Source organism: Fistularia commersonii, chromosome 31 (assembly GCF_037954325.1).
Source record: "Fistularia commersonii isolate RoL2024-O1a breed Wild chromosome 31, RoL_Fcom_v1.0, whole genome shotgun sequence".
Lineage (NCBI taxonomy): Eukaryota > Metazoa > Chordata > Actinopteri > Syngnathiformes > Fistulariidae > Fistularia > Fistularia commersonii.
Window position 1 is genome coordinate 7,740,807 of NC_141314.1, and position 22,199 is coordinate 7,763,005.

Here is a 22,199-nt window from a genome sequence, read left to right on the forward strand (position 1 = left end):
GATGGCCCTCAAAGAGTTGGGATGTAGACCATCAACTCTGAATGGACAAAAAAAAGAATTTGGTTTTAAGCATGGTGATCAACAGATAAAATGGAAGCAAGATTGAGGACTGTGTCCATCTAGTGTTCAGACATGGTAAGTGAAAGACCATTCGAGGGAATCAAAGTGAACCACTCAGTATTTAGTGCACATATGGGACCACAGATTGTTCTGAGGCTTGTTATGACTTCATTTCACTAAAGCTCTGCGTGCTCAGCAGACTCAAAACAAACACATCGTTCTCACAAGCGAGCTCGGTTTCGACCATTTTATTTGGCATAATTTAAAATCATCTCACTGTTAGTTCATTTATACAAATATGCTTTTGTTATATATAAAACAATTACAAACAGATTTCTACAAATCAAGTTCCCAGTGTAAAAGCGTAGTACCACGCAAAAGGCAGCATACAGCTCTGGGACACAGACACAGAGAGCCCACAGTTGTATGTTCCACTTCAATAGCATTATCTGAGTGAACGAAGGACATGGCAAGGAAAAAACATAAAACAGAAGCTCACCACAGTTGACAGCCTGTCGTGCTGTGCACTTACATTCAACCCTCGACACATCATCTGGGAAATTATTTTCACACTTTTCGCAGATCTCAAACCACATTATTGTTATCACATGAAACCCTCCACTCGTAGAACTTAAGGTTATGCTGGACTTCACACAGGTGACTCACGTCCCACTTTAATGCGCAATGACTATTATAAAAGGGTTGAAAGCACAAACAAGCGACCGGTAATCACTAGAAAAATATTTTATAAAATGTGTACAATTCCTCAAGACTTGACAAGGCACCTTTCCGTCAATGATGATCTTGCTGGGTGCACGCGCAAGTTGTGCTAAAGCCTTACCCTCATTGCACCATGCAATGAAGTGCTATAAACCACAGTCTGAACTGTGGGCTGTGAGCGCTTCTGCACAGATGCACAGACTGGCTGAGTAAGGCATGAGTTAAGCACCTGTCTCTCCACAGAGTGTGTGCTTACTGGCAGCGACTAAGGCAGAACCAAAAAAAAAAAAATCAATCAAAAAAAAAAAAAAAACATACTTGACACCCAGAGGTGCTCCAACCTGTATTCAAAAGTTCTCATGGCATTACGCAGAGAACCTTTCGGAGCACAGCTATGGTCTTTGGTTCGTATAAGGCACCTGACCAAATTTAAGGCTCCTTTTATTTTGTAGAATAACTGCTGTTGTATGATAGAGAAATGCAGGGCAGTTATGTAACTCGTTCTGCAAGGATGAAAAGATATTCAATTAAATCAAACAATATAGTAAAAGAAAATATATAGCCTAGCACAAGCCAGTAAAAACATTTCTGGTATTCTAAGATATACTGGTCAATTATGCAGTGGTCATAGTCTGTTGACCTTAAATGCAAGGCAGTAATGAAATAAGGGTGCTATGGAGTTCTGGTTTAACAAGTGAGTATAAACTACAACACAAACATTTTACTGATCAAAAAAACATAGGCTAGTACAAAAAATATATTCCACTTTGGCCATAACCGCACTTGTACGTTAAAAACATTTGAGGATTAAATTTACAGAGTAAATTCAACACAATTAGACTGTACAGTCTGTCACTCCACCTGTCAAAAGTCATTTTAGGCATGGTTTTAATTGTAGAGGAGCTGCACAACCTGATTTTCTGACTGAGCTTGAGAAGTCAAGTACCAGTGTGGTTTTTAATTAGGCAGATACCTCATGCCACCTGCTACTCTTTTACTCAAGAGGGTAAACGGTTGGCTGCTTTTAGCTGGTCCAACTATTCTTCAGCGACCTTCTGGCTCTTCTATGCACGGCCATGAAAGAACAGTGGGCAGGCTGGAGGGACAGCCTGACAGGCAGCTCGAACGCGCCCATCTGGGCACCAGGAGGCCAAAGCGCTTGAGTTTAAACCCTAAATTGTTTGCACTGGTTTAAGGGGCCTGTCGCTTGTCCGGGAGTCGCTGCACCTTTTCAGCAAACGAGCTGCTTTCAAATACAACTTGCTCACCCTCTAATTTATTGTGAATTTCCTCGTAGTAAGTATCATCATGTTGAAGTTGCTTGAGACCCATGAGATGCAACCTAGGTGAGAAGTGTGAGGTAGCCATTATTTCTCCACCTAAACATTGGTAGATCTCCTCTCTCCAGTCAAACAGGGCAGCTGGCTTTGTTGGTTTAGATGGTATTATGGCTTATGATAACCGTGATCAGCGTTTTTTTTTTTTTAAGGCAAAGCTATAAATCTAGAGAAGATGTGAAATTGGAAGAATGTGTAAATATCAAAAAAAGTTAAAATGTAAGAAAAATAGCGAGATCCGATCTGTTTGCCCTCATTCTGACATAGTCACTTTGGCGATGATGGCAACGGAGTGAAGTCCTCCAGGAGATGAAAAAGGAGGGGAAGAATCACCGAAGAGCTGGAACAAGAAGTCTTAAACTGCTGGAGGTGGTACAGAGGCAGACAGCTAATGATCTTCGTTACTTCCTTTACACCCGTGGATCTCCATCATCCCTCTCCGCAGTCCAACCTTGTGAACCATTCATTACAAAAGCACACACTTCTTGGTGTTCTTTTTCGTAACTGGATACAACACTGCTCTCACGGCCTCAGCAAAGACCTCCCTAACACCTTCCTGAAGCAGAGCAGAACACTCCATGTATTTAACAGCCCCAATTTGTTTGGCAAGGGCATTCCCTTGCTGTTGGGTCGTTGGAGCCAAACCTTGCTCCTTCAGCTTCTTCACTGTTTCAGCATCACCCCTCAGGTCTCTCTTGGTGCCGACCAGCAGGATGGGCACATTGGGGCAATGGTGGGACACCTCGGGATGCCACTTGTGTCGGACGTTGGCGTGGGAGGAGGGGCTACCAATGGAAAAGCAGATGATGAAGACATTGGTCTGGGGGTAAGACAGGGTGCGCAGGCGGTCGTACTCTTCCTGGCCAGCTGTATCCCACAAGTTGAGGCTGACAGTGCGACCATCCACACTCATCTGGGCACTGTAATTGTCAAATACTGTAGGGATGTATTCTTCAGGGAATGCATTGGTGGTGTAAGATATGAGAAGGCAGGTTTTCCCCACCGCCCCATCACCCACTACCACACACTTTATGGTCTGCATCCTACCTACGACCACTAGGGCTGCAGCACCTGGGGACACAAAAGGATACCTGGGGTCACCACCGACCGCAAAAGGCTACACTCCTGAGATGCTAAAATAGGTTGCGAACGACATGCGACGTTATTCTACTTTGAACGGCATGCGTTGAAGTTCCAAAGTTAACTTTATGCTTTGCATCCAGTTAGCAGACGAGCTAGCCGCCGCCAGCTTTAGCGCATCGTCGTATAAACTTCACATTGCTTTTCTTCCGTTCCAGTAGGCGCCTTCTGAGTGAGTTTTGGAAATATCCGAATACCGGGAGTGGACTAGAGGGGAACGAGTCAAACGAGGACGTAAAAGTAATCTAGCGCGGTTTATTACCTTTCACTGATCACAAACTAGGCGTTCCCCACTGGCTACCAGCAGGCTAAGGAACTAGCGCGTTTTAGCTAACAAGCTATCCAGTTAGCAAACAAGTTTAAAGTACATTTTCAAGCCACTTCTCAAAGATGTCGGGTACTGAGCTGACGACTTCCGGTCACATATTCAATTACTCATATTACATTCTACTATATATGAAGTTGTAATTTACTGTGACAATTAAATTTAAAGGGTTTTGTGACTTACCGCCACTTGGCTTGCGAGCTCTTTTTGCCTGATACCGTCAATCACAGCCGTATCCGGGGAGCTGTCCATTACGTAGTCGTCACGCTCGGAAGCAGTGCATGCTGGGAATTGTAGTTTGTTTGGGGAATTTTTACCTCAGTGACACTACAGATGGCGACGTTGAGTTGCGCATAATTCTGGGAAGGTTAAACTCACCTCTAGTGTTGGTTATTGTTTCAAGCCCATGCAATTTAACTGACTGACATTGCATTAAGATGAGGAGATGTCACTTGTATGAAGGGATCAAATATATAGACATATGGTGTGGTGCAAGAATTTTCTAAAAGTACAAAATGTCCAGAGCACTTTGCATGTCAGGGTGATCATGGAAAACTTTGTAAAAGTATAGAAGACAGTGGGAATAATCACATGAAGTAGCTGTAATGGATTATATAGTTGTCAAATATTATTACAAGGACCTAAAATCTGCTCTAAAGTTCTTTGATGCAATGCATTCTATGCCTCTTTCCCCACTATTTAAACAGAGAGATGTAGAGTGGTGTGAGTTTTGTATGCATTTATTGGCATTCATGTCTTTCAAAGGAGCAACAATGATGAATGGCATATTTTTACAACCGCTGGACCCGATTAACTCCTTATGGTCAGCGATTTGTTTCCTTGACTGAACTTTACTTAACATTTCAGCCAGAGGACGGAGGGTGTTTGTGAAGTTAATCGGAGTGGATGCACCTTGACCTTATGATCTGCCTTTACACTTTCTCTTGAGTTTTCCGTCTCCTTGGTACAGTCTCCTTTTTTTTTTTTTCTCGGTTGGGCAGGTACAAAACTAATCCTGCCATCTGTCTTTTTGACCACAATCTATTTTTGCCAGGCCTTTGTGCTAATCACTCACCTTCAGACAAGTCATTTTGACTTGGGCGATGCTTTCAGATTCACAATGAATAAATAAAAGGGGCTAAAAGAAAGATCACTTCAGACCATTCATATCTAAACCCCTGGAGAGCTGTTGATGTCACCACTATACACTTCACGTGTTCAGGCCAGTGCCGACCTGAACAACAGGCAGACACACAAAAACCACACAAAGAGGCACCGGTTTATTGCCTTTCCCAAGAGGTTTTGGCGTCACTGTGGTCTATAAAGAGAATATTCCCACTGGGACCCTACAACTAAAGTCTGCCTCCACCCCAACCCTCGCACCCTATTTTTTTGCCAGGAGATTCCCCGGGATGTCTGTGGTATTTCCATGGCAACAGCCACTGACAGAATTGGGAGCACAATGTCAAAAGATGAAGTAGGGATGAAGTAAAAGAGGTGCGATTTCCTTGGATGGAAAATTGTGACAATATCAGAAACATTGAGTTGAAAGAGGAGCACCATCATCAGCAAGACAATGTCAATGTTCAATTCACCACCTTTATTCTTCTCTCCTTATTTATAAATCCAAATTACACGGTGGACACTATTCAATTAAGTTATAGAATCTGTTGATATGAAACAAAATTACAGTAAATATCTCCTTGTGGCCCCCTGCTTTTGTTTTAAAAGTGCATCAGAAAAAGCAGGCTCTTTAAAAAGAGGAGACACAGTTCAACATTGTACCAAAGTGAGAGTGTAAAGGCAGCGTGAGAGCACAATGGTCCCTAAGCAGAAGGGTCACAGTTTTCACTATCTTGAAATTAAATGCCAGTGAAAGAAAGTGTCTTCCCAGATAGATCTGACTTGGCATTCAATAGGCCACATGTACTTGGACACCAATGACGTGTTTACTTGTTCTATGTGTGCACAGTGCTTATTGAAGTATCCTGTTGCCGGCAAAGGATACGAATGCATGTAAAAAGAGGTAGGATTTAAAAGATCTGCTGTTGCATGGAACACGAGACATGTCCCCGATGTAGCTCCCTCATATATTAAAAATCTAAACACCTACATACACGTTCTATGTAAGCGGAATTCATGGAGACCAGAACAGAAGTTTGATGATGCTCAAACTGCAGCTCTGTAAATATTTGACTGGTATCTGCGAGGTTGTGAAAAGCTTGTACTTGTCGTACAAGCGTAGCTGTACTATCACCTCCACAGTGGTTGAGCTGCTGTCGGTCGGGGCATTTTGGGACCAGGTATCCGTGAAGCTGTGGGAAGTTTAGAGCTTGTAGGGGAAGCGTTTGTGCTTGTTGTCTTGGCAGATTTATTCCTGGCTGCAGATATGACGGCTGTGCGTATTGTTTTGGCTGTGGCCGAGGATGGGCTGTCGGAGGAGCGGGGCTGCGACAGATTCTGAGTCTCGGAGTTCGGGGCAACTCGTTTTGACACGCGGACCGGGCTCCCTCTGACGAACGCCGGATGCTGGGCGCTACCTGAGGATTTTTCGGGCACAGCTCTGTCTGAGATCCGACGTGTCAGGCTAGACTTCCCGTGCATCGCTTGCTCGCTCGCAGTCTGTGTCCTCTCACGTGTGCTGTTACTTCTTCTAACATCTACTTGAGGCGCAGCAGGCTGTGAGACGGGAGAGCTTCGCATGGATGCGCTGCGAATGGACGAGAGGCGGCTCGGGGCGGTCGGGTTTGGTGGCGTGGAGACATTTGATTGCTCTGTTTTTGAGCGCACTCTGGGAATGCCGGTGCTATTCGATGGTCCTGCACGAGACACGAGTGTCCGCTTGGCTCCTATTCCACTACGTACTGGAACCTTCATGCTTCGAGTTTCATCCTTCGATGACGGAGACCCTGGGGTCGCGGCCGCTCGAAGGTCAACCTCCCTCTCTTTCCTCCACTTGGAGCAAAGGCTCGGAGCAGGTCGGGGGAGTGGCGATGACGGAGGTGACAGAGTGTCATAAGATCGAAGGCCTTTCACCAGAGTGTGGCACTCAAGTGTTTCAACAACACGGGAGTATGACCTTGCCATCTCCCTCTCAGGATTTGGCAAGTCAGCATACTCCCCTGGCTGGGACTGGCTGAACTCTGGTAGACTGGAAGGCATCCAGCTCTCCTCTAAAGGTGCAGACAATCCTTCTGTGTCTGCCGGCTTTGTAAGACCTTCCTCTGGTAAAGGCATCACGGCGCTTGGTGTTTGGCAAGGTGTGCCACTGTTCCGTGGCTTCAACTCAACATGAACCGGAGCGTTGACCTGTGGTTTTCTCTCTGATCTCTGATAACTGCTGTCACTGTGAGTCAGTATTCCACTTTTATGACCAGTCGGAGGCGCATGTTCATCATCTCCACAGCTACTGGATTTATAATTGTGAAGGGTATGGTTGTTGTATGCTAGAGGCAGGCCAAAAGTACGTCGTTGAGTGGAGGTCTGTTCCTTCACACACACAGCAGGTGTAACTGTGTGGATGCTGGGTAAAGATTCTGGCTTCATTGAAGCCGTGTGTTCTTGAGACACGCCCATATCTTTTCGAAGTCTGTGCGTTTCTGTCGCGTTCAGTTGATTTTGCAACACATAAGAAATTCTGTCGGGTCCAAACTGCTTGACCGTGAAACCGTGTCCAGTTCGAGAATGACTAAATGAAGCGATGTGCGAATCCTGAATGGCTCTCATAGTCTGATTAGTTACTTGGCATTGGCTCGGCTCGGCTCCTTTATCTCCGTGCAGAATACTTCCTTGGTCAACAGAGGAACACGTGTCATCAGTCTCTGGAGAGCTACAAAGCACAGTGGAGGTCTCATGGTCAGATGAGCTGTTAGAATGACAACTGGTTGAAGTTGGGCTGCTTCCCAGCTCGGGGAAGCTTTTCAGCATCGATGAGTTGTGGAGAGGGGTTTCGCTCTGGACGTGGTGGCTGTATCTGCGTGACTCGGAACTTCTCAAACTTCGGCGATTCCAAGTGTAGCTCAAGTTCTTCTCCAGAATTTTCTCTAGCTCATCTTGGTTTTCCTGACTTTGAGGCTCTCTGGCCAGGCTGAGGTCCAGCCCGGTACAAACGGCCAAAGAACGACGCTTGTCGCCCATTACTTGCTGACGCTCCAGACGTTTCTGCTCCTTCCGCTCACGCTCTGCATTTTCCTACAATGAGGAAGAGATTCGTAGGCGTTACTACTTAGTCCTTCAAAAATGTTTTTTAGAATATTTGAATTCATTTTTGTCTCTCACCTGGACAGCTTTTTGGAAGCGATGGCAAAATGAATGGAAGATCCTGCAAGCTTCCTCTAACTTGAAGGTGCTGTCGTCCTCACAAAAAAACTCCACCAAAGCCTGACTTGACATACTCATTCCCTCAACTTCATCTTCTGCCTCCTTAAGCCGCTCTTCAGTCACCTGCAAGAAGACACATGTCAATTCATCCACATCGTGCAATTCAGCGAATATTTTCACCATTAAAAAAAATAAATTAAAAAATCACACACACAGCATGTACTTTTAAAAGTAAATATTGGCGGCTTGGATGTCATTTGAAGAAATGATGCAATATCGTTTATACCTCCAGGAAAGTCTGTGTATGCTGCAGAATCTCAGACTCAGTCTGGATGTTTGCCTTCAACGCAGACACCCTACTTTTAAGCTTGGATAGGTCTTCCAGTACGGACTCCTCACACAACCTACAGGGAATAGATCATTGTAATTGGATATATAGTTTCTTGTTGGCACAGTGGTGAAATATAATTGGTGGCAGTGACCCTAGAAATTAACCTATGTAGGAATATTGTTAATGGGGAATTACAAGACAGTATTTTATTTATTCATGTTGGGAGGTTATTCAGATTTGTGGTTTACTGTAATTTAATCAGCGTAAATCCTGACGTGAGACCTCATGAGTTTCCTTAGAAGTCCTTTCATGCATGTAAGCTCATGAAAGAACAGTTTTCTAAATTTCCCTGCATAATTCTTGTAGCGATTTCCCTTTCTGTGCATCAGTGAGCCCTAGTGGCAGCAACATCTTGAGCAGAAAAAGCCAAGAAACCCCTTCCGGGGTCACAAATTTAACAAATATATTTTTTGCATTCAATTTTTCACCGTCACTTAACAAGTGATCCTTGCTTGACCAGCCTGCTAGCAGGGAGACACTGTAAGCCGACCCCTTTTTAATCACAGATGCTTTTGCATTTTGGTCAAGTGGCCTTTTTGAGTGCATTGAGCTTTAATATTCCCTGAGACTGAATTGCCATCTGATATGATGGGGACCAGCTTTTGCAGAGGAACTGACCTAGAGGCGGAGCCAACATGGCCTAGTTGGCTTGGAAATGACAGTAAACTCTGGTCCTTTTTCACAGCTTCCTGCGGAGACAAACACAAATGATTATCTAGCTATTGTTCGGACGGACGGAAAATGTCATTTTCAAATGTGCACTGTCGAGCAGCCTGGAAGTTTGAGCAGTAAGATAATTAGGACAATTGTTTCTTGCATTTAGCCTAAAATGTGTCAAGCCAGAAACAATATCTTGTTGATTTAAAGGGTAATGAATACTGACTGCGACCTCACATTTGTTTAAAATGATCATGAGACAAGATAAAAAAAAAATCTCAGAAAACATTGGGTGAAATTTATCTTATTTACATTGGTTCATGGTCTATTTAAACGCTATTAAGTTTCGTTTTCATTTGTAAGTTCCCTTTCTATCATTATTTCTGAATTTCAGATCTTACCATAGCGACGAAATGCAGCAGATTCATGCCTGGTTTATTGGCTTTGGTATCAGCCAATTTCAGCAGCGACGAAATTCGAAAACCGGCTGCATTGCCCGCATAGCCGCCCTGAGAAATCACATACAGAGGTCAGAACCACACATTTAAAAACATGTTCACAAATACAAAAACACTCAACTTCCAACATCTGGTTTATTGTGCAAATTAAATGGCTCCATTTTCTTTTGTTGGACTCAATAAAAGAAAAAGTAAACACTCACAGCATTCATGTAGTTGCCAGCTTTCAGCACCAAACGTAGGATGGAGTGCAGTTCGGGGCAGCTCAGCAGCTCTATCAAAGACAAAAAGGTTTAAGAACCAAAAACGCTTCTTTGAATAGGCTGATAATGAATTACAAAGTTGTGTAACTTTAGACCACGGCTGTCAATGTCAACATGATAATCTCAGACGAAGTGGATTCGTTATAATGCATTGAATTTTAAAATAGTCGATCTATTTCTATATATGTATTGTGGAATAATTATAATCATGTAAAATGTGTTTGCGCCACTCACTGAACTAAAGATTACACTTTTAACATCTTTGTAAGGCATTTTACGTGGTTTATTGATGAAAATCTGGTGGAAATAGTTTCAAGGTAATACAAAATTACTGAATGGTGAACATGATTGTAAATAATGATTGGAAAATGACAGATTAATCAGGCATGAGAGAATCCAGGGGGGCAAAACAGACAGATTTGCTCTTGAGCTGTGGAGTACGTCTCTTTCTGGTGTTACTTTACCTCTGGCTGCCTCTCTCAAACATCTGGCTGCCACACACAGAGAGGTCACGGCGGGGTCAAACTCTTGTTGCAGGATCATGGCGTCCAAACGTTGACGAAAGCTAATGTAAGAGGGAAGGAGAAGGACAGAGAGGTCAGAGGCACAGTGGTGAGAGATGACGGAGACGGAAAAAAAACCCACTTGTGACGGATCATCACTTAGAGAAACACGTGTCACCGCCATAGCGGCGCAAGAGTCACGAGATAGGAAGATATGAAGCCGAGAATATTGATATGGGACGACAAAAAACGCGTGTGGGGGTAAATGGAGGCATGCTGGGTAATTTCATCCAATCGAGGGCGAAGGTGGAACCCACCTGGGGACTTCCACCAGCAGCAGCATAAAAAGATCAGGCTCTCCGAGCAGACCGCGATCCCCGCTGAACCTCCTCAGGCGAGATTCCTGACAGAGAACAGATGTTCGGAGAACGTCTTGAAAGTAATCTGGATTATTGAAGCCAAGATGCAGTTAACAGTTACATTCAACATGTTTCACCGCGGCTCTTCTCCGGAAACAGACCACATCATACGACATGGTGTAATGGCAAACTTTTGATCATCCTACACAGAGCCAGACGATCTCGGGGTGGGGGTTGGCGGGGGAATATGCCCGTAAAGGCATTTTACCTCCTCACTGTCAGGCAGCAATTTGCAGAGCTCTGTGAGCCTCTCTGCTCCGTAACGGTCCCCAGCGCCGTGCCTGATGTCCTCAACAATCTCCTTAGCAGGCCTGTGTAAAAAGCAACCAAACAAACTGTAAGTGTGTTATCATATTTAACATGCTACTTGTTTACCATGAGTGGTCCAGTAATCATTACCTCCCCGCACACACACACACACACACACACACACACACACACACATTCAAACATCACTAACTGTTATCCTGTCCTTATCAGCCACTTTGCTGGCAACAGGCGGTGAGTTGACGCCGCGCTGGCGACACTAAGTTTCACTTGACAAATAAGAGGCAGGCGCGGAGAACATGTCTGAGGGGGCTTTGGCATGTCAAGGTGAAAGAGCAAAAAATTGAGCTGGCTAACCTCTGACTTACTTCTTTCCAGTGACACATCTGTCCTTTAGTCCAGCAGCTTTCCATTATCCCCCCCTTCTCCTCATGTTACAACCGGAGGGACGCTCAGACACGCACTCACACACTCATGGGTGCTCGGCCTCTGCTTCGCAGACTGGCCTTCAACCCATATCTAATTTTACCCGAATTACTTTGAAATGAGCAATTATTTTGAGAGCATAATACAAAAACATTGATTGAAAAAATAAAGAATGAGAGCGCCTCTACGGCGAAACCTCATTACAATGGCAGAAGGCAAATAAGCTCCGACAGGACAAACGTCGGCGGACAAATGACGCTCTCTCACATCACGGCTTTTTCTACATGTCTTGACAAATCCGATCTAACAAAAGCTCCGCTCTTTGAACTGAGGTTCATCACAATTCATCGCAAACAATTCATATGTGCATGTCAATATAGCAAGCGGAGCACTTCCCTTCTTTTATTTCCCTCAAAGATAAATATGTCACGATTCATCAATGGAGACACCCTACTGTACGCATGGGACACGTCTATTCATGATGGGAGCCGCAGCTTTGTTTGAGAACATGCTAAAGAGGCTTTCACGGGTTAATGCATATGAAGGGCATCAGTGAGGTCTCTCACTGGGTTGCTGCCTCTGTAGAGTAGTTGCTTTAACAGCGGGGCATCATCCCTGGGCGTCAACTCTGACTCCCAGTGCTAGAACTTGTGTCCGCAGCCCTGTTCACGACCCTGGTCCAGTTGCTCCAGAGCCCCTCCCCTCCACCTGTGTCATGCAATATACCCGTGTCCCTTTCACGCTTGTTTTCCCACCTCGGGACTCAAACTGCACCCGAGTCATCTTTGATACCTGGTTAAACTCTGCACCTCAGGCGAATAAAACTTTACCCCCGGGGAAAAGCTGAGGACACGACTGTTTCCTGCTCTTAGCACCTATTGACTGATGGCTGACCGACATCAAACAAAATGCAAAAAAAAAAACAACGAAAAAAACAGTGGGGGGGTTACGACTGTAGTTTGTAGCGACTGATTTCATGCCTGATTAATGTTTGGAATACTTGGTGAGATGCTAAAGCACTAAGATATTGACATATTTTCCAACTTTGGGGAAACATTAACGACAATCAGTTTATCTGCCATTCGATTAATCTTCAACTGAGAGTCAAGACTGGAAAATAAACAACTTTTGGATTTAACATTAAGGATTTTTTATCCCGAAAAAACAAATTTGATTCTGCCAAATCGTTGGCAACTGTTATTTCCAAAATAGAGAACAGAAAACCAAAGTCTCTATTATTTTTCTGGGAATTGTTATATGTTAGACATTGGTGTCTTTTGGGTTTTTGAATTAAGCCTAATAGTTGAATAACACAATTTAACCCTTATTTTCTTCACGGGCGAGACGTTCTGAAATCATGTATATTCATATCAAGCATTTATGTTCATGTTTCTCTTCTATCTTGAATGCGTAAATCATGGCAGCAGACACGTTGAAGTTTTTCAAACGTGATAATTTGTTGTTTTTTTTAATTTTATCTTAAAATCTGATTTTTCCTCAGGCTTTGAAAACCATGATAAATTAAAAATTTCCCCCTTTTTTAACTTTTTCGGAAAAAATTATATATATACACTTTATATAACTTTATATATATATATATATTATTTTTACCAGAAATATATAATATATATATATATATACACACTTTTTTATTTTTATTTTTTATTTTTTTAATTAACACAACTTTGACTGCTGAAAATTTCCCCACGGTCATGATTAGAGACTCTAGTGAGCTCACGTTTTGAACTGGCGAAGGAATATTCCGATGTTCATGCTGCGCTTGGAGTCCAGCAGGCAGATCTGCAAAGAGGACGAGACGCACGTGAGGACGCGTTGGTCGAAGAACATCTAACTTTCTCAAGTGAGACGATAAGACAACATTTTCCTGTCCTCACCTCCTCTGAGCTGTCCTGCGGCGTCCTGCAGCGCAGCAGAGCAGAACGCCGCCTCAGGGTGGTGCTTCTGTCTTGAGGTTTGCTCTCCTTCTGGCCAAACAGCTCGTCCAGAGAGTGAAGATCTATGGGGAACTCATCCTCGCCCGGGGCTGCGCCGCTCCACACGCTCTTCCTTCCCTCGACCTTCTCTTTGGGGATGCGCTCCCAGTTCAGTTTCCTCAGCCGGCTTCTCCGGGCGCTGTCCGCTCTGCTGAAGGGCGAAGGGGGGAACGAGGGCGGAGGCGGCAGAGGCGGGGGCGGAGGCGGGGGAGGCGGAGGTGCCGAGGGAGGCGGTTGAGGGGTGACCAACACCACATCCGAATCCATGGCTGTCACTTCCGCTGCGGCCGAGAGGGCGGGCAGTGTTCCATGAAAAGCACGAGATCCCCCGACGGCCACAGTCAGGTTGATGAGCATAAAGGGCCCCCGATCGTCAGAGAGAGGAGGGTGAAGGGTCCCTTTTCAGCGAGTGACGTCTTTGGCGGATTCCAGCGAGCCGCCGTCCAGTGGGGTCCGCCGATGATTCCTGTCTGGGAATCAGGACACAGACGAGAAATCAAATCTCATTACCGAGCACGGAGCGAGGAAGGAAGTCGAGGTCATCCAGGGGTTTTTGCGAGAACCAGCCCGGCAGACTGAGGGGTCGGTGACCTCACCTGAGCGCTCGGACCCCTTTCATTAGTGACGACCGCAACTACAACCTCTGCCTCAACTTTCTGCACGAGTTCAAGGCATTTTTGGGAAAGCACGCACCGGGCAAAAACCAGCTCTTCTCCACTGCGGGCCATTTGAACAGCTTGTCTCATCCTGTTCGGTTTCACCTCCTCGCACGCACACACAAAAAAACACACACCTTCATCGTGCACATCTTCCTTCTAATTAGAATATATGGAGATACCATCGGGAATTGAAAGGGGTGCAAGTGCAAGTGAGGAAACCGCAGAGTGAAAAAGAAGGTGGTCTGCAGCTCTGTTACACACACATACACACACACACACTCACACACACTCACACACATACATTCACACACACACGGGTTTTACAGCAGGATTAGTAATGCAGTGAGTCAGATCCTGGTGCTTTGTTCACGAGAAAGTCTACTTATGACAAAGTTCTCTTATTTGTCCAAAGAAGCGCATCTGTGCTTTCGTGCTCCGTCTCTGTGAATCACAACTTTCCTGGAAACTTTTTGAACGTAGAAAGTTGCGGCGCCGCGCAAACGCACCGCCGCGCACGGGAACCGCAGCCTAGGATCTGCGATCACTGACGACTAGCGAGATGACAAGTGCGCTTTGTAGAGGAAAGATGGGATGAAAACAGTAAAAAAAAAAACAAAAAAAAAAAAAACACCAAGGCTGATCATTCTGATGTCTGAAAAAAGCATCCCTCAATCGTGAATGGCTGAGAAAAAAAGTAATCAGGGTACTATTTAAACCAAAAACTATCACGTACTTTTCTTAATTTGTTTAGTAAACACCAAACAGCTAGTTAAAGTTACTAAGTAAATTAGAAGATGACCTGTTGGAGTTGTTTAACTCACCTGCTTTGGACCTCCACACTGGAATATCAATAAATATACAAATACACTCCCGAGGCTTTCTTTTTCCCAACTTGTTGTTTTCCTGTTATCCCGGTGACTTGCAGCGCTGTACTCCCCGCGGCAGCCTTCTATCTCTCCCCGTCTCTCTCTCTTTCTCTCTCTTTCTCTCTCTCTGTCACTGCAGGGAAAAAAAGAAAACTTCCACACGGCTTAAACCGGACCGCGCATGCGCGCTGTGGAACCCACCGATATGGCTTTTCTTGCGTCCTCCCCGTTTTCCCATGGGTTGATTCAGAGGTTTTCAGGTGGTACTGAACTGACTTAAGTCCGCTTTTTCCTTATCGATATACTTGATTTTCCACGTAAGTCAAATATAAAGTTTTATAAAATCCTCTTCCTGTGTATTTCGCCTTGTTCCACTCACTTTTCGGCTAATATTCTTGGTAATTCTTTGGAATCCTTGCATTATTTATTGCAGGTCCGTCTACTTCTGGGCAGGTGATGTGAGCGGTCGTACATTAGGCAAACAATACAACTCTCTATTTCAGACTAATCATCATATAGGCCTGGAATCTGATCTGTAATTGGTGCAGAAGGCCTTGATCAGGCTAAGAAGACTCCTCTATTGAAAACCCGAGAGGGAGCAGATGGGTATCAGATATGGGAAAACGCCATCCGCGTCGTCTCCCCGGACGGCGATCGCCCCGTAAAGGGAGATAAAACGGTTGAAAATCAAGAGGCCAAAAGTCACCCCGGGGTGCTGAAATGGCTCAGGTGCTGCGACGCGAACCCACAACACTGACCTTTCATCCGAGGTGCCGGAGCGCTCCCGGCCCACGTCACCTGGCGCTCCCGGGGCCGGCTCAGGTAGCCCCTTTCACAGGCCACGCTGACAAGCCACTGTCATCGCCTCTTGGACTGCGGTAATTAGGGGTTATGACCCTGTAGATCTGGCTATTGTTGTGCCTGTGCAGCAGGGCATGTTATAGTGTACCCGTGCCAGAACAAACCTCTCACAGGAAACTTCATTCTCCATTCAGTCACTCACTTCTCAGAGTACAGTGCACCTCTCAGAATACAAGGAAATGCCACTGCTGAGAGATGGCTACTTTATAGTCCATAAAGGGACTGAACAAGGCTCCGCGATTTCACATAATCTGCAAGTATTCTGTGAACAAAAGCCTCGTGACACTGATTGATGAAAAGCTAGAAGTTAACTTGGCATCCTCGACGTGTTTCGCCGGACTTAAACTGCAAGAGGCGAAATGTCTGCGATGTGTTTACAGGCCCACTCCCAGCTTGTCCCCCCTTTGCATAACAGAGAGCTTCAGAGCCTGAGCTCCATGCAGCCAATTCTTCATTGAATGAATGTGCATGAGGGTGTTCATGTGTAAGATTTGTGTGTGAACCAGTGTAGCTGTAGGAGGGGATCCCTGGCATCGGACTGATAATTTGTCAGAAAAAAAAACATTTTGGGGGAAAAAACATTGCGAACTTTAAGTTATCGGGGGAATATTCCTGAGGATATCTCTCACTTTTGGGGGGGAAAAACACAAAGGGTGTCTGCTGCAGCAGCGCATGAAGAAGGTGTTCTCTGATCGGGAGGTCTCGGCCGTGCACGGAGCATCAGCCCTTTATCGTTTCTTCTGCTTAATCTCTCTTTGAAGTTCCACAAGAGTTACATAAAGTATTAGCCCCCCCCCCCCTTTTCCAAATGCTTAAACACTGATTATCATAGGCGCGCTCACATACACACACCCACACAGCAAAACAAAATTTACTTTTGCTTAAATAATCTCATTCCGTACAGTAGAGACGAATGAGGTTATGCAGATGTGACTCATTCTTTTGCCTCAATTTCCCGGATTTCTAGAAGTGCTTGAAAAACCATCTCACGTGAGACCGAAGATAAAACCGTACGGCCGTAATGTTACTCTGCCTCTGGCGACTCTGGTTTTCGCCTTCTGGGTCTCGCTCGTGTCCATAAATGTGGAAGAAATAGGTCAGTGTGACTGTGTCTCTGTGGGAGTCGAACATACTGTGTGTATGTGTGTGTGTGTGTGTGTGTGTGTGTGTGTGTGTGTGCATGAGCAAGTATGCAAACATACACACACCTGGCTCTGATCTCAGACTGTGACAGTAGGTCTGGGGAGGTAGTCCTAATCAAACCCAGGTTCCACAGATCTCCTCTGGTTTCCCAGCTGCACTTGGATCACGTGCAGTTACGGCCTGACAAGGATCTCTGGCTTTGGTCAGACCACCAGCCTGATAAGGAGAGACAAGAGGAGACAGACACACTTGGCCTATCCGAGTGTTTTTCCCCCCCTTTTACTCAAATTCTTTCACACATAAACACTGACCCACGCTCACGCAAACCCATACAGCGCCGCTCCGGAATATGAGAACCGACTCCCACACGGTTCTACATGATAATAAAAGACACAAGGGGAGACCTCCACACTCTGTTTGTGCTGCTACTTTGGGGGTTCACAGACAGGCCATTCAGAGATGATATAAACATTATGGAGTCACCGAGATGAAAGAAGAGATTCCGGGTTGATCTGGTGGAGAATGCAAAACATTTCGGCGAGGCGCTTTCCCTTGTTCGTCTTGGTTGGAGATGACTTTGTTATTTCTCCTTTTCCCTCAAGCCTCCGACGTTGACGCGGACGATTGTCATCCGTGCACGTCGGACACTACTGTAGCTTCTTCGCGCAAATGCGAAAAACTGAGAGAGCAGTTGACCGGCGCAGCTCAACCCCCCGCTCCTTACGGTATTTTTTTAAGTTCACAGCTGATGTGTTGCCATGTTTACCTAGCTGTCTTACGTCACAACATTTATGCCTCCATTTACGAGCGAGGGGGACGTATGTCATGGTGAATTCCCCCGGTCGGCCGGGATGCCTAGCGGTCAGTTGTCTTTTGCTTTGTGTGTCTTTGGAGAGGTGACGGGGGGGTTAAATTAAACACAGCGGGGTGAAAGGGAGGCTGGGATACTTGTGGTCAGTCGCTCTTGGGGGTTGGGTAGACTCTGTTTGTCTTTGCACATCTGGCCACAAGAGCCACTTCCGAGTCCAATTAGGATTTCCTGAGACTCAATAAAGGGGATTATTGGTCTGCAAAAACACAAGCCCAGGCTCTCCCGCCCTCAGTCACCTTCCTGCCCCGACCGCTACGGTCCTATCAGCGGTTGCACTTCACTGAACCAAACGATGACATAGCGGCCCGGAGCACTCATCCCCTTCTTACTGTTTACACATTTTTAATTAATCAAATTTCCCAGCTTAGTCGGAAAAGTGAGGCGGAACAACTTTTTACAACCAAATGACCGGTGAGAGACCCCCAATTGTCTGTAAACCGGGCTGTGGTTGGACGAAAAGCCTCGGAGCGGACGGCAGGGGGGCTGCGTTGCATTGATAGGGGGCCGGAGCAGCAGCTTGTGTGGCAAGAGTGATCACACAGTTAATATTCAAAGGGCCGGCAGTGTTGTAAAGAAGCCACTAAATAGGGGTCGACAAACCGTACAAACAAAGGCTCCTCTCTAAGTAGGCTGTGTATATGGCACAAGTGCAGTGAATGGCGTGCTTTGCCGGGGTGGTCATGTATGGAGTCTATAGTGAGTTATTAAAGCGGGGTGTGCATTCTTTTCCTCCCCCAACCAAACCCCACCATGCACCGACCGTGCACCCACTTTTTTTTTTCCAGCCCTGCGGCTTCAATGGGTTTGGTAAGAGGACCCAGGCGCGGAAAGGAGAGACACGTTTTCGTCCCTTAGATCGCTGTTTGGAGTATTGATCGTCACATGTACGTGCCACACGGCGAGGAGAGCATTGCGAATTCTCTTCTGCATCGCCGCGCACACACTCATGGTTACTTCAACCATCTAAACCTAATTGTTCCCTCACGCTTCTCTGTGCCAACCAGTGATGTCACTCGCATTGGAACCGCGGAGGCCGTTGGCTCGGTGCCGAGAGGATAGGAGGAGGAGGAGGAGGAGAGGTGAGGAGAGAAGAAGAGAGAAGAGGAGACGGGGGTTTACCAGGAGTGGAGAGGTTAGAAAAGTAAGTATATATCTGTGTGTGTGTGTGTGTGTGTGTAAATCAGTCCGTTCACTGCTGGACTCCCGGAGAATGCAGCCTCCTCCTTTCGGCTCCTTCTCCAGAGTATTTAAAGCTGAAAGCAAAACACCGGCGATGTCTGAGGGCCAAGCCGACGACTCCCTCCCAGATTAACCTTGCTGCTCCTCTCTTCCCATCACTTCCACCGGCATTCACTGGGCCTGTGCTGAAACCTATTCAACGGTACCAAACTGTTGCATAACAATGTGGCCTGCCTTTTGCTGAAACACAGGGGCTGTTGGTAATACAAGGAACCCTCAGGCCCCCTAACCCAAGACTCACTTAATGTTGCGGAGGAGCCTCGGCTAGATGGAGCTGCTGTGTGAGAGACAAGAAGTAAGAGAGGATTATCAAAACGAGGGAAAAAAAATTACGCTAAATACACCCTGTTGGAAAATCAAAAGAGGTAGACTGATAGTAGCTTATATCTGCCAAATTTTTATTCGGCAGATATTGGGAAGAAAGTAAGAGAAACAATGACGTCCATATTTTCCAGGCCGTTTTTTTTTTTTTATATTGCCAGAAACTTTGCTAAAAACACATGCTATTTTTTTTTGTAATGAAAAGGAGGCAGTGCAGTATGTTTTTGTTCTTATAAAATCCAAGAGAAGCAGTGAAATGAGGGGCAGTGTAAGTGGCAAAATAAAACTTTAGATTCAAGATTCAAAGCGTTATTGTCACATGCACAGTGTAGAAACATGTTTCCCTTTACAGTGAAAGTCCTACTTTGCTGAAAGGAGGAGTATTATAAATGGGATTATAGATATGAATATGAACGGTGCAATAGAACAGTGGCAGTGCAATAAGTCATTCGAGTGCATATATATTTATATTAAGATAATATAAATGAATGAGAAAATAATAGTCATAAATAAAATAATGAGAAATTATACACTTACTATGAGCCACCTGTTTATTCAGTATTTCTCATCTGATATTTTTTACATTAACAGCGGCATTTGCACTTATAAGAAGTATAAAAGACTGTAAGCAAGAAGCAGCTATATTACACAGTGGTGTCCCTGCTCAGCGTGTCTTGTTTTCCTTTTTTTAATGACAAACAAGAAAATAGGTCTGAAATAATTTTCCACAAAACAAGCACAGAATGAATTTGCTGGCAAAGACTCAGCTGACACCAGCGGACCCCCCTCCAACCCCCAGGTGACGTGAAGCACAGCGGCGTCACCACTAGTTGTTCGACATTGGCTCCATTGTGTTTTTGGTCTCAAAGCCAGCGTTGAAGTGGGTCAGAAAACAGAAAGAAAATGACTTAATGAAGGTCATAGAAGCGGGAGGACAGCATGGGGTATGAGTTGGCCCACTGGAAATCATGTGCAACCCCCTCTCTCCCTTCCTTCCTCCTCTCCCTGACATAAGGAGAGCTGGCATGTTTGGCAGAGGGAGAAGAAAAAAAAGGAAGGAACAAAAGGATGAGTGACAAATGCAGAGTTGGGATGGTCAGCTGAGTTATTTGGTCAAAACCCAGTAAAATGGAAGGACAGGCTGTTGCTAGGCTGTGCTGTGAGAAAGGGAGAGCACTCCGGCTGAGCTCATTGAAAAGAGCCAGGCCTCTATTTACTCACACTGTTACACCACTTACTAAGCACTGCAATAACCACCAATTAGTATTATTACCAGCAATTACTTCCTATCAGTCTCTCAAAGGCTTCATCAGCCACTCAACCTGTCGAGGGTCTCTTAATTACTTACCAAAGGACTGGAAAAGATGCTCAGTGCAAGTCAGCTACCTTTGCAGAAAATAGTAGGCATCCAACATAAATGGTGAAGAATGGTCACTTCCTGCATCATGTCATTGCAAAAACATAACATGCGTGACAAGCTGCTTACTAAATATGACATAGCATACTCGATTTGACCCAGCGTCCGCCGCCTGTCTGCGCCCTTGCAGTAAATAAAAGTTGCATGTCTCGTAATTTCCGCAAAAGAAACAACAGTGAAATGAAATGATGAAAATGTAGAAACTCCATTTAAACGACTGCAGATTCTTCGGAACTACTTTTGGTAACATCAATAAAAAAGAAGACATGATTTCATTTCATTGTATTTCATTTTCTTAAGCGCTTCATTTTTTACCTTTAAAGCCAAAATCATCCATATAATAATCTTTATAGTGATTAAATTATTGGAAATGATTTCAAGCCATTTAATCTTGATGCAGTTAAATTTAAAAAAAGTCTCTGTACATGAATAAAGTATTACCCTCTCCTCACATTTACCACGGCTTCATCAGGTCTGGCAGGAAACAGACAAAAGAGATTATCTTTTGGTGGCCTGAACATAAATCGGAAAAAGACAAGAGCGAGAGTAGACGGGACCCCGGAGAGGGAGACAGAAGGGAAAAACTGACACGGGGAAAAAAAAAGAAAACCATCAGGGTTTGTGTTGAATCCCTAGAGGCCAATGTCTTGTTTGAAGAGCCCTGAGGTTAAGGTCAAAGGTCACAGGTTAGGCTGTGAGGTTATCAGCGAACGTTTGGGGTTAACTGTAGATGACCACTTATACAGTTAAATGGATTAACCCGGGTAGAGGTATTTAGGGGTTAAAACCGTGGCACGATCCCGCGTCCAGCCAGCGGACCGACGGATTCACACACACTTTTTTCTTTTTGTACACACACACTGTGTCAAACGGGATCCTTAGATCGTAACTCTTGTTGCGTTGGGTGTGGTCAAATGTGGAACCAGGGTGTGAGAGGAAGTCGCCGGGTATCAGAGGTGTCGAACCTTATCCTGTTGTCGGTGGTCACACCTGCCTGTTGTTCCCGATGAGTGTTAAAAGTTAACGCGTGTTTGTTTGACTCCGGTGAATTTCGACAGAATAAAAACAATCATCCCCACAGCGGCCACAGATAAACATGGAAAAAAAATGTCTGAGTTATTTCCGGGAGAGTAGATACTCCTACAACAGACACAACAATAATCCCTGGTAGGGGCGCACACACACACACACACACACACACACACACACGCACACACACAGACACCCCCAATCACACATTCTTGTGCACACGCATACAGACTCACACCCACCCACCCACACACACACACACACACACACACTCACACTTGTGAATGATAATAGCAGGATTTTCATTTGACGCCTTCCTCATTTAGCAAGCCGGGGGGATGAACCATGGCGCATTCTAAATGGTCTTCCAACTGTGACCTGAGCAAGAGGTGTGGAGAAGGAGGCGGGGGTGGAGGACGTGCTCGCGAGGGGAGGCCCAGAAAAGCCTTTGCCAGAGTCATGCCAGTCTGCGATTCAGTCTTTTCATCGAGGTTTTGAGTTTGATTTTTTTTT

The 22,199-nt window shown here is 45.2% G+C and overlaps 2 protein-coding genes across 2 annotated transcripts; both read right to left on the reverse strand.

The window, feature by feature from the left end:
- Nucleotides 1-292: 292 nt before the first annotated feature.
- rhogd (ras homolog gene family, member Gd) lies at nucleotides 293-3,812 on the reverse strand. The gene is made up of 2 exons (XM_086178731.1): nucleotides 3,766-3,812; nucleotides 293-3,188 (listed from the first exon to the last, which is right to left on the reverse strand). Exon 2 carries the CDS (start codon nucleotides 3,157-3,159, stop codon nucleotides 2,584-2,586), a length of 576 nt encoding a protein of 191 aa, XP_086034857.1. The 5' UTR covers nucleotides 3,160-3,188; nucleotides 3,766-3,812; the 3' UTR covers nucleotides 293-2,583.
- A 501-nt stretch (nucleotides 3,813-4,313) lies between these two features.
- On the reverse strand, nucleotides 4,314-14,900 carry fhdc2 (FH2 domain containing 2). Its single transcript, XM_086139257.1, has 12 exons — nucleotides 14,761-14,900; nucleotides 13,182-13,750; nucleotides 13,025-13,086; nucleotides 10,802-10,904; nucleotides 10,492-10,577; nucleotides 10,136-10,236; nucleotides 9,612-9,682; nucleotides 9,352-9,459; nucleotides 8,912-8,982; nucleotides 8,189-8,306; nucleotides 7,861-8,025; nucleotides 4,314-7,773 (listed from the first exon to the last, which is right to left on the reverse strand). The coding sequence occupies exons 2-12, from the start codon at nucleotides 13,635-13,637 to the stop codon at nucleotides 5,836-5,838; spliced, it is 3,279 nt and encodes a 1,092-aa protein (XP_085995383.1). The 5' UTR covers nucleotides 13,638-13,750; nucleotides 14,761-14,900; the 3' UTR covers nucleotides 4,314-5,835.
- Between the last annotated feature and the right edge of the window lie 7,299 nt (nucleotides 14,901-22,199).